We start from the raw sequence: 13,384 nt of genomic DNA on the forward strand, positions 1-13,384 counted from the left end.
TTTCAGTTTTGGGTGATTTATCTCTTTAAAAGAAGGGAGTTTAAATTAATAATAATAATAATAATAATAATAATAATAATAATAATAATAATAATAATAATAATAATAATAATAATTGTTATTATTATATTTGCTTGTAAGTGTTTTTTTTTTTTTTGAACAATGGAATTAAAGCTTTAAATCTACCAAATTTCTCCAAAGAACATGATTTTTACTTAATATTATAATGTATAAAAATAAAGGGTATCTAAGGTATATAAGGTATTGAAAAATCTATATTTTGACCCAATACTGTTGCCAAAAATAAATCAATGCAACATAAGTTGATTTTGTGGTCCAGGGTCACATATTCATATAAATATGATGATGATAATACTATAAAATGCCATCATTATCAATATAATGTAAACAATAATATTGGATGTTCTCAATGAATAAATAAAGAAGAAACATTAATTGTGTCTTTTTTCAAATTATTAATAATAATAATAATAATAATAATAACAAAAATATTAATAATTGCAATAATAATGTTAATAATAATAATAATAGCAATAATAATGTTAATAAATAATAATAATAATAATAATAATAATAATAATAATAATAATAATAATAATAATAATAATAATAATAACACATTTAATAATTAATCTTATTTTAAAATGTAATTAAATTGAATTTAAATGTATTTATTTATTTATTTATTTATTTATTTATTTATTTATTTATTTATTTATTTATGTCTTTCATGTTGGTTTTTGATTAGGTCTGAGAAACTCATTGGATTCTTTCAGACCAAACTGAAAAAGATTTGACCTCATCAAAATTTAAGGGTTAACACTGACACAAATGTGTCTCTTTTTCTCTTTCTCCCTCTCCAGATATGCTGGCCATTGGGGACCCGAACCAGTCCACAATCCTAGCTGTGTCCATAGCTGGAGGCATTGTGCTGCTTATCTTCCTGGTTGCGTGTTTTGTAGTGAGCGGACGGTAAGAACAGACTCTTTTTGAACATCCCCTGACCTTTGCTTCGGTTGTTCTGTCCTTCCAAACCGTCTTGGAGAAAAGTGTACTGGTCTCTCAGGCAGAAATCACAGAGCAAAAATAAAACGCTTCTGCTCGTTACATCTAAGAGCCGCTGTCAAATGGCGATTTTACAAGAAATTGAACCTTGGATTAGAAAACGAAGTGTGGATTCTTCCACGCCGAAGCGTTTAAAAGAAATATAAAAAACAGGCTTTCGCTGAGGTGTGACTTATAGGCTCCTAAAAACCAAGAAGAAAGCGTTTGAAATTGAAGTCGGAGGACACATTTTGCACAGCATCTCTTCTATTCAAACAATAACTGAAGCAGAAAAGACGAAGCGCAGTCGCTTGGATGAGACTCACCCAGCCTATAAATTAATGCTGATAATAAATATACTCTGACTGAATTAAATAGCGGTTTTCTTTCTCGAACAAAGCTCGCCCGAAGTCTCTAAAAACATTAGTATTGATCTGAGGTGATTGCCTATCACGCTGAGTGCCCTATTCACTATTGACTAGAAAAGACCCATGTTTGCCTGCTGAGCGCATGTAGAACTGCGCGTAATGGATTCATGTGCAACAAATAATTAATCTCAGACCACTCAGCTATAAAACAAAACAATAAATATGTAGGATTGGAGCATGTGAGTCCTCATCTGAGAGGAGAAGGAGTGGTGGGATCCCTCCAAATTTTACCAACAAGCCAGTGCAGCTTCATGCATTACCCATCAGAGCTCTGGCATTCCTCTGTCCAGAGTAAAAGCTGGAGAAACAGACTTTGTTGAGAGAAGGGAAGTGTTGATTGATTGGTGATGCTTTGATAAAACAAACATATTGTAGAAGAGCAATGGGAGGATTGTGATGGAGAGAAGAGGATGGTGGTGGATTAGCGAACGGTATAGTGGTTTTAGATCTGGTGATGAATCAGATGCGACTTTTGACAGGTTGTTTCAGAATTGTTTGTCTGTAAATGTCTCTAAATTCCTCTCCTTTGATGCTCTGTAGAAATTCTGTGCCTCAAACAATGCTGTCAGATATCAGATTGTTTGCCTTAAGCATTGTTTTTTTTTTTTTTTCTAATGTTCATTTTCAGGCTTTACTTTGTTTTTGTGCAAACAATGAAAGTAATCTGTCAGTAACTGTGAGCAAACAAGCCAATAAATTTGTTGAAAGAGTGAATGGATGAGTAAACAGTCATTTGAGTGAGTGAACAGGAGGTTAAATGAGAGAAAATTGACGCTACTGCGCTACTTGACTAAAATAATAGCTTTGCTACTGAAAAGTTATTTGATTTACAAAGTAGCGATGCTACCACCACGCTACTGAGAAATGTACTTAAGTTACATTTCTTGTATCGTTGCTACTGCCCAACACTGTTTGTCTAACTTAAAGCCATGCTTTTGCCTTCGGATCATCATTGATTTGAAAGTAGCTTGAGTATTGCTGGCAAAATTCAAAAACTTCTTTAAACAAATGAGATGTCAAACAGCATCAGGAACTCCCAGCCACAAATTAAATTTTAGGGTGGCAACCAGGGTAGCCAATTGGATGTCAGGGGTGTCCAGTGCCTCCCCGCACACCCCTCTGGCTCCGCCACTGAAAAGCAACAGTAACTCAAATAACCGAGTTATGCAGAAGAGCATCTCTGAATGCACAACACATCAAACCTTGAGACGGATGAGCTACAGCAGCAGAAGACCACACCTGGTGTCACTCCTGTCAGGAAACTGAGGCTACAATTCGCACAGACTCACCAAAATTGGACAATAGAAGATTGGAAAAATGTTGCCTGGTCTGACGAGTCTCGACTTCTGCTGCGACATTCAGACGGAAGGGTCAGAATTTGGTATCAACACCATGAAACTCCATTCTGCCTTGTATCAACGGTTACGACCGACAAATCTGCAGCAACTGCGTGATACTATAATGTCAATATGGACCAAGATATCTGAGGAATATTTCCAGTACCTTGTTGAACTAATAAGGTGTACTTAATAAAGTGGCCGGTGAGTATATATATGCCGGCACACATAAAAAATTGCATAGGCTATTCTTTAAATGTACTGCTACAATGAAGCCCTTAAGATATAATTAGCCTATGTTTTGTTTTACTTTTTAATTAGTACATAGAAACAAAAAAGTATATGTTTTATTGAAAAAAAAAATAGTTTAGTTTTAGTTTTAATAGAATTAAAATTTAAATAAATTAGGCTACACGGCTTGTGCACAACTACTGCTTGTGCTTTTGGTGGATAACTTTAACTGTATAGGCTGTGTAACAGCAGCTGAAAGGCATTTATACCTGTCACTTTCACAGCAGTGTTTGACAGATTTAGCAAATGGCCTCTGTGGTTGGCTTGTCAATACTGCAAAATTGTGCAAGGAATGAGCGAAGTGCAGACATTTAGTTGTTTTGTTTAACTTAATTTCAGTTTATTCATTTAGTAAGTAACCTTATTTTTTTATTGGTAGTATTTTGTTCTAGCATGCAATTAAAATTGGCATGTCAAGAGCTCATTTTGAGTGGTAGACCTTTGTAATTAGACCTTTGTAAATAGGCCTGACATAAAACAAAAATGATTTGTCAACTTGTTCAGATACAGTACAGTAAACTGCCACTTTTAACAGACTTTAAAAAATACTGCAGATTGAGACCTTTCTTTTCTACTTATTTCGCTGTGTGCAGGATTTCCAGACGATTATTCCTTTGGCTTTGAGCCTCAGGCATAAGTCTCCACTCTAGCACAGCTGTCTGATATACAGTACTATAGAAAGATTATGCAAACTCCACCATTCTTCAGAGACCAGCCAGACCTTAATAACCCCTGCCGGTCAGATGTATGTCCTTGAGGAGAACCCTTGGCTTACTTTCAGACATTGAGAATAGTTTCATTTCATGCAGCTCAGGATTTCAGGGTGAGAGATCGAACAACATAATCACCTTCCTGCTCCTCCTGTGTTGGTCTATGCAAATCCCACTTGACCTATTGAGTCTGTTCTGTTTCCTATTACCATTAGGCCAAGTATATCTATCATTTATGTGAGTAGCAGCACACCACAAACAAAAAAGAGCAAATCAACGAGTGAATGAGCAAACTAAAATTTAAAAAAAGGCAATGAATGAATGAATGATCAACCTAATAAGTGAATGAATGATGGAGTAAGCAGGCTATTGATTGAAAGAGTGGGCTCATGAATCAGTAAACAAACGAATAGGCATTTCATTTACATGAATGAATTTGTAAACAAACAAACAAACTAATAATTGAAGAAATGAATTAAATTGTGAAGAATTAAACAAATGAGTGAATGCATAATCTAATTATTGAATGAGTCAATGAACAAATAAACTGTTGAAAAAACACAAGCAGGGTGATTTGTTTACCTATGTTGTTAGGAATGAGTAAACAAATAAACAATTTTGTAATTATATGAATGAAACTGTTAGTAAAATATAGATGAGCAAACATTAACAAACAAGCGAATAGGTAAACAAACAAGAGCAAGTTGTTGGTTTACTCTTATTTTTATGAATGAGTGAACAAATGAGCAAGCGTCTGATTGAGTAAGCGAACAAATTAGCAAATAAACGACTGAACAAAAAAATTGAAAGCAAACATCAGAACAAGGATCAGAGTGGCTGATTAACCCTCAGTATTATGAACGATTGAACAAATCAGCATATATTTTTTTAAATGAGTGAACAAATAAGTAAACGAGTAAACAAGAAACAAAAAAATGAAGAAATAAACAATCAGAGTGGTTAATGAACCTCATTATTATGAATGAATGAATGAATGAATGAATGAGAAAAATTCTGATTAAACTGGGTAACATGATTAAACTAAAACATAAACAAACAAACAAACAGGAGCAGAGCGGTTGGCTAACCTTCATTGTTATGATTGAGTGAACAAATGAGCAAATGTCTGATTGAATGAGTGAACAAACGACCCTCATTATTATGAACGAGTGAAAATAATCTGCAAACGTTTGATTAAACAAGTGAACAAATGAGTAAACGAGTAAAAAAGAACTGCGCAAAGAAACAAATGTATGAACAAACATTTATTATGAATGAGTGATTGAGAAAATATCTGATTAACCAAATTAACACACATAACATTACGGTCACACTACAGTTTGAAAATGAAGTTCTGTCGAGCGGCGCTGCGAAAAGGATGTGGGATTAAACAAGATATTTAAACATAAAAAAAGCAAGCGATTGGTCCTTGTTTTCAATTTCTGTCCAGAGAGATTATGTTTAGATCCTCGATTGATCTTACACATTCAAGTGATGTAATTTTGCAGGCACAGCAGCGACTTGCGAAACTTGACGCATGACCTTGCGTCAAGTGGTTGGCTAACCCTCATTATTATGAATGAGGGAACAAATGAGCAAACTTCTTGAATAAGCGAACTAATGACAACTGAACATGAAATGAGCAAATAAACAAACGAGTGAAAAAAATAGAACAGAGCTCTTGGTTTTGCCTTATTATTATGAATGAGTGGACAACTGAATGAACATCTGGTTGAATGAGCAAATATATTAGTAAAAAAAGTGAAAAGAAAAGTTTCATTTTCTCTGTCTGAGTGAATAAGCATTTGAACGAATGAATGAGTGAATTCGTAAATGAACATTGCATAACAAACAACCATAACAAAAGGCCTTCAGAGTTTAGCTGGCTTTTCAGCGTTAGCATTTTCTATCTCTATTCCCCACACTCCTCTTTTTTCTCAGTCTCTTCATTTCCGTCTTTCTCCATTTTCTGTCTTTAAAAACATGAGCAATATTTTGCTAAAACTGCAGCAAAGCACAGCTAGCATATTTTTGCACCGTTGAAGACTTAACCTGGCTCACAGAGATAATGCATAATTTAGAGATTTTAACATCAGCACGGCCTGCTCCAGCACCGTAATACAAGCACGGTCTACAAGAAAGAGCAGGATTTATGCGTTATTATAACCATTGGAAATACAGCTAATTAGCATCGTTCCCCTTTCCTCAGTGAAAATAGGCAAGCATGATTAGCATACCATAAAAATGCATGTTACATTCGCATTCTCAATAATAAAACTATCAGCGCGCTGGTTAATAGAAATAAAGTTGAAGCCATTAGTTCTCTCTCCATTCCCTGTGATCTCTTTTCTTTTTTTGTGTGCGAGTAAAATAGCAGCTGGGAGGAAAATAGGTAAATAAATAAATATTTCTATTTTAATTTGCTTGTTCATTGCACCAGGGACTTACATTGGCTGACAGAATACAGCATTTCTTTGTGGTTTTGTATAAGGACAACTGGAAAAACTGGCATGTGTTGCGGCAGGCAGATGGTGTTCAGTCATCAAAATTTTCATTTTTTTTTATTTATTTTTTTAAAGTTCCTTTCCCTAAAAAGCAATTAAATCACAGCAGGATGGTGTTAAAGGCTTGAAAACTCGCGCTTAACTGATGTATTTATCGAACATTGCTGCTGCTCACATCATTGCCAGACAATTATTTTTTTGTTTTCAAGTTATGAGAAAGTTGAACAATCTATTTCGCTCCTACGTCTAACTTGCTCTATCCTCATGGATTATCTCTTTTAAGCCGTATCCTCAGCGGAGCGCCTAATTATTTGGTGTGCACGCTGCACATGCCAATATTTGTCTTTTAATTACATATATTTTTTAAATATTTTCTGCTGTGCACAAATCAAGCACGGCCTTATATTTGAATAATTATCAGACTGAAATTAAATAAATAAATCATGCATCTTAAAGGTGTGCTCTGTGATTTTCTTTTCATTTCAATGTATATGATCTAAATTGTATGAGATATTTCAAACCAACTGGTTAGTGGCCTAAAATAATAATTATTTTGTTCTTACAATAATACGCGTCAGCATGATCACCTCACAGCAAGAAGGTCGCTGGCTCAAGCCTCAGCTGGGTCAGTTGGCATTTCTGTGTGGAGTTTGCTTGTTCTCCCCATGTTCACGTGGGTTTCCTCCAAGTTCTCCGGTTTCCCCCACATTCCAAAGACATGCAGTATAGGTGAATTGAATAAGCTAAATTGTCCTTGGTTTATGTGTGTGAATACAAGAGTGTATGGTTGTGTTCCCAGTGTTGGGTTGTGACTAGAAGGGCATCCACTACGTACAAGAAAACAAACTAATGAATATTACAATTTTTATTAATTTAGATTTTTAATATAGTCCTTCTCTGTATAGGGCATATTGAAAAAGGCTTTTGTTTCAAGCTTTAATTGCAAGCAAACTTCTGCCAGAAAATATGTGATCATGTACTCATCCTCTACTTAGTCCAATCCTGTTTGAGTTTTTTTTTTTTTTTTTTTTTTTTGTTGGTCACAAAAGAAAATATTTTGAAGAATGGTCATGAAGAACGGATGTCAAATGCTACAAGTTTCCAGCATTCTTCTAAATATCCTCTTTTGTGTTCAAAACTATTTCAGGCTGAATAAATTGTCAGTATATATATATATATATATATATATATATATATATATATATATATATATATATATATATATATATATATATATATATATATATATATATATATATATATATATATATTTATTTATTTATTTAAATATATATATATAAAAAAATATATACATAAAAAAATTTATATATATATTAAAAAAAAAAAATATATATATATATATATATATATATATATATATATATATATATATATATATATATATATATATATATATATATATATATATTTTTTTTTTTTTGGTGGGGGGGGGGGGGGTGACTATTACTTTAAATGCATGCCTGCTTAAGAAAAAATATTTATTCAATCATTTTCCTTCGGCTTAGTTCCTTTACTCATGAGGGATCGCCGCAGCGGAATGAACTGCTTCATGGTTCATACTTCTTAGTGGAGTGATTGGCATGACCCATGGCATAAGCCTTGTGTCTAGCTGTGTACTTATGCTTTTGCGGGCTGTTCGTGTTGCTCTGTAATAACACCTCCAAAATGCTAGTTGGCAGTAGGTTTTTATGTACCTCTGTGTTGAGTTTCTTCGTGGGTATTTTATTTTTTTCTGAATGCTACAAGTAGTTAAATCTGGCTCATTTAGAAACAGAAACTGGTGAATATGCAACTTTCATCATAAGGTAAACACAAAACAAAAGCTTACATCTGAAGCTCCTTCACGGGACTCGACACTTGTAAACACTCGCTTAAGCTTGCGGCTCTTAGCACCGCCCATGCTCGTCACCGCTACCAAGCCGAACAATCACAGAGCTTGTGTTACGTATTGTTAGCATATGTTTTGCACAGCGACTGCCCTTCCAGCTGCAACCCAGTTCTGGGAAACATCTATATACACTCGTTAATACACATACACTGTGGTTAATATAGTTTATTCAATTCACCTATAACACATGTCTTTGAACTGTGGGGGAAACCGAAGCACCCAGAGGAAACCCACGCAAACATGGGGAGAACATGCAAACTCCACACAGAAATGCCAACTGACCCAGCTGGGACTCGAACTTCTTGCTATGAGACGACAGTGCTACTGAGCCACTGTGTTGCCAACTTAGAGAAAGCATTGGAATTTCTAGATCTGCCATATTAAGCATCTTTTTTCCCCAATTATTTTTTAAACATATAGATTGCCTCCATTTATAGGATGTCTAGTGCACTTTCAGTCTATTATGTGTCCTTAAATCCCTTTGTCAGTCTGCTTATATCATGACAGGGGAAATTTGAGATTCTACAAGAGATTATTGACTTAAATCCTTGATGATGCGAGTGTGGCGCAGATGAATTTGTCTGTGTAATAGAAGATGAAGTGCGCAGGAAGCCGATCTAATCAGAGAGAAGAAGGAGCTCTTTGTCTATGAGATGTTATCTTGGAAGCATCTGTTACGGGCCTTGGGTTATTCTTAAATCTTAATGATGACAGAAAAGTGTGCTCTATATCATGAAAACATGTTTCTGACACAGCATAAAAACTAAATAACGAAGGTAATTGTGACTTTTTATTTTGGCAATTGTGATTGTTTTTCACAAAGAAGTTGCAATTGCAAGATACTACTAATATTACTTTTAGGTTATAAAGTTTTTTTTTTTTTTTTTTGCAGTTATGATTAATTTCTGTCTTGCAATTCTGACTTTATTTTCTGTTCAAAGGCTACAAGTTTTCAAAATTCTTTTACATATACTCTTTTTGTGTTCAGAACCACTTCAGGGTGATTCAATTGTAAGTTTTATTTTATTTTTTTGGTGAACTCATTCATTCATTCATTCATTCATTCATTCATTCATTCATTCATTCATTCATTCATTCATTCATTTTCCTTTGACTTTCATTTTATATCAAATAAAGGTTTAAATACATTTGTATTTTTATTTAACTTAAACTCAAAGGTCTAATAATGTCATGTGTGTCCATTATGTATCGTACATTTTAGTGTCTCTTAGTTTTATTTGAAGTTATCCTAAATGAAGAGCTGTTTTTAATGATATTTCATGAGTTGTATATGTACAGTTAATTGAGACTGAATTTTAGGACAGTTATTGCTCACTGAGCAAAGCAACAAATTGCTTTTTGCTAATTAAGCTGCCAATACCCAAAGCATACTGCATGGTGGTAATCTCTAAACTCAAAGCATTATATTAAAATCTTCTAAATCTTCAAACTAAAGTAAAGGTTAAACTTTAACAAGTCAGTCTATTACCTTTGAACACCTAAGATTATTTTTTTATTGTCAACATATTGTCAACATTACACACATAGTACCAGGTAATTGGACCAACACAATTCCTTCATGTTCTCCCAACACAAAATGCTACAACAAAATACACAAAAGTTAACTTAATGGTTTACAAATTTTGGTGGACTGAACATAAAACAAATAAATTGCCCAAAGAAATTACAAGAACTGTGTTGTTTCAGCTCATTTTAAACAGATAGTTTGAACCAGAAGCAATACTTATTTTTTTGAGTGTATTAAACAGTGCTAAAAAAGATTTCTTGACTAAGCAATCACCCACTCTCATATGAGTAAAACAATTCTCCTAGCACCAAATCTGAGGGCACTTCAACTATGTATTTAATATTTTCCCATCATCTCCCAAACAAGTTGTTCATAATGTACTACTGCAAAAAATGGTCTGTTTTGTACCTCTAGTGTGCTTGTTTACGGGAACGCCAAAATGACATCTTTTGATTGGCCAAATGGCACCAATTTAATAAACGTTTGGCTTTTTGTTTTTCTGCCCCAATACAAATGCATCTGCGTCGCCTGTAGACTCCCTGTGCCTTCAATTGTAACACAACGCACATAATGACATTTTAGAGCCAAAATTGCAAATAAACTGAGGAACTTTCCCATTATAAAAGCTGGAATGGTGAACACTGGCTTTCATATGAGCGTTGGCTTCCAAGTCTGTTTTGTCAATGCATTTTCACTAACACACACACACACACACACACACACAAGTGTAAACGCAAATACTTCTCACGCTCCAAAGGTGCAATGGTTCTCTCATCCTCTTAATGTGATGGACCAGCCTCTCACCGCAATATACTCTCCATGTGTAAAAGCGCTCTTTGGCAACGGCGCCGGCGCTATAATTGTTTCTATAGGATGGACGGCACTATAGCTCTGTTCATTTTGAGCTCTGTGATTTGAGCAGCGACTAAAATAACGCACGGTCAGCATGAAGGAGAAGTAAACACTGAGATAATGAAAGCAAAGCAAGTTGCCGCCTGTCAGGCACAATTATACTGGATGGGAATCTCAGCGCTCACACTTGGAAAAGGTGACAGACCTGTTTGTGTGGATGGAGATTTAAGTGATTTAAATTTCTGTGTACTTTGGTGCTTTCATTAGATGCTGAGAGCTACAAAATACAGTTAGGCGGGTTGTTTCATTATAAAATTAAAAATAGGTTGTTAATACTACTACTAATACTAATACTACTACAACTATGATTATTATTATTATTATTATTATTATTATTATTATTATTATTATTATTATTACTATTACTATTATTATTATTATTATTATTATTATTATTATTATTATTATTATTATTATTATTATTATTTGGACTCACTGGTAACCAAATTGAAAGTATAAAATAAATCTAAATTAATGCTGCATAATAATAATAATAATAATAATAATAATAATAATAATAATAATAATAATAAATATGTATAATGTTTCATTATTATTACTGCACCTCTTGCTACTACTGATAAAATAAAAATTTATTAAATTTAAACAGTAAAGAATAAATTAGGGATGCACTGATATGGATGTTTTGACTGATACCAACTCATTAGATTTGGAGGCTGATGGCCAATATATCAGCCGATAAATATAAATGTTCACATTTTTCTGCATGATTGCTAAATGTGAACATCTGATTTTATTTTAAAACCTTAATTTCAGAAAAGAAAAATCAAATCTCTAAACTTTAACAATAAAATGCACTTTTCTATATCTAATGCTCTTTTATATAAATAAAATCTATTGCCTGACAAAAAAAAAATCATGCACCCATGAAAAACCAAGTCACTGAAGATGAACCAAAATCAGTAAAACAATAAAAAGCAGCTTTAAACATCGGAAATAATACATACAAAACCGATATTAATATGATTGCCCATTGACCGTGCATCCCTATAAATAATAATATTAAAATTACATTACGTCCCCATGTAAATAGCACTAGCACTAACAATACAATCATTAAACTCTATATATATATATGTAATTATATTGTAATATAAAACTATAATCTTATGTGAAGCTGCTTTGACACAATCTACATTGTAAAAGCGCTATACAAATAAAGATGAATTGAAGTGAATAATAATAAAATTATTATTATTATTATTATTATTATTATTATTATTATTATTATTATTATTATTATTATTATTATTATTATTATTATTATTATTATTATATGTTAATAAAATATTATTACTTATATTACAACAACAACAACAACACTACTACTACTACTACTACTGCTACTACTACTACTACTACTACTACTAATAATAATAATAATAATAATTATTATTATTATTATTATTTATTATTATTATTATTATTATTATTATTATTATTATTATTATTATTATTATTATTATTATTATTTATTATTATTTTATTTTATTATATATATATATATATATATATATATATATATATATATATATATATATATATATATATATATATATATATATATATATATATATATATATATATATATATACATATATATATATATATATATATTTAATAAATATTTAAATATGCAGGTTTATAAAGAGTTGTAGATTATGGCAGAACAACAGCCACAGAATCAGCATTAACAGTATTGTTGTAAAGCTTAACATAATTACTTAACAAACCTTTCATGACATGTATCTATAGTATTTCGAATTTGCAGTTAAAAGTCATCCTAAATGAACTTGCTCTCACATTTAGTCTATAATTTCCACCAAAACAAAGACATGCACTTTTTGTCCTTTCATTTTCTTTTCTGCCGATTAGCAAATGAGCATTTTATTGCGTTCGTGGCCCCTGCATAGATTAGGGCCGATGCTAGTCATCGTGTCAGAGGTCAGACTCCTTAATTAATTGGATTCCGACTGCTGTACTGAATCAAACTAATAAAAAGAGGCTCTCAAAAATAGCATCATTAGAGGCGCAATTTTCTCTCCTGCGTCCTCAATTACCGTAATGAATCGTTAACAAATGAGATGTTTCTCCACACCTATCAGAAGAAAAGAAAGCATCCTGGAATGTAGCACCATATCTCTTCATTTAATCTCTTCGCTTCACTAATAATGACTCTGGCTGGAGTAAATCTTTTTTTAAAACAGCAAGCACGGGCCTTTGGAGCTCAGCCAGGTCTCCTCCGACAGAGAAAGGAGCCAAGAGCGAGTAGCTGAAAGAAATGAGGAACGAGCGTTTTTGTTTCACATTCGTTCAGGCTATCTGTTATTGCGTGATAATGTAATGACCGTGGCGCGAGCGTCGACGGCTCCGGTGAGCAGAAGCCGAGGGTGTCTCTGATTGCCATTAATCTGAAGAGCCACTCGGCATGATGAAAGCATTAGCGAGGCATTTCTCCGTCCGTCTCCATCCTATTAGCACTGTGGCAAACACACCGACTGATTAGAAATTGTCTGATCTTCGGAGAAAAAAAGACTGTCGTTTATGCTAATCATGCCTTCTGACGGACACTGTGGGCCAAAATGCTCCCTTACCAAAAATGTGAAGAGCTTTTGTGTTCATTTCTTTCAGCTTTAGTGTCAATTTCATGAGACAGAGAAATTCTGGAGTGATTTCACT

The 13,384-nt window shown here is 33.1% G+C and overlaps 1 protein-coding gene across 6 annotated transcripts in view; it reads left to right on the top strand.

Annotated features, from left to right (window-relative positions):
* epha4b (eph receptor A4b) overlaps positions 1–13,384 on the top strand; it is a 242,909-nt gene that overhangs the window by 162,157 nt on the left and 67,368 nt on the right. For all 6 annotated transcript variants that reach the window (XR_015477916.1, XM_087239983.1, XM_087239979.1 and 3 more), the window contains 1 exon segment: positions 885–993. Coding sequence is in view for 5 of the 6 variants with exons in the window: in XM_087239983.1 (XP_087096109.1) it covers positions 885–993 (109 nt within the window). In the remaining variant the exon portion in view is untranslated.

This window comes from Danio rerio, chromosome 2 (genome assembly GCF_052040795.2).
Source record: "Danio rerio strain M-AB ecotype USA chromosome 2, GRCz13ab, whole genome shotgun sequence".
Classification (NCBI taxonomy): domain Eukaryota; kingdom Metazoa; phylum Chordata; class Actinopteri; order Cypriniformes; family Danionidae; genus Danio; species Danio rerio.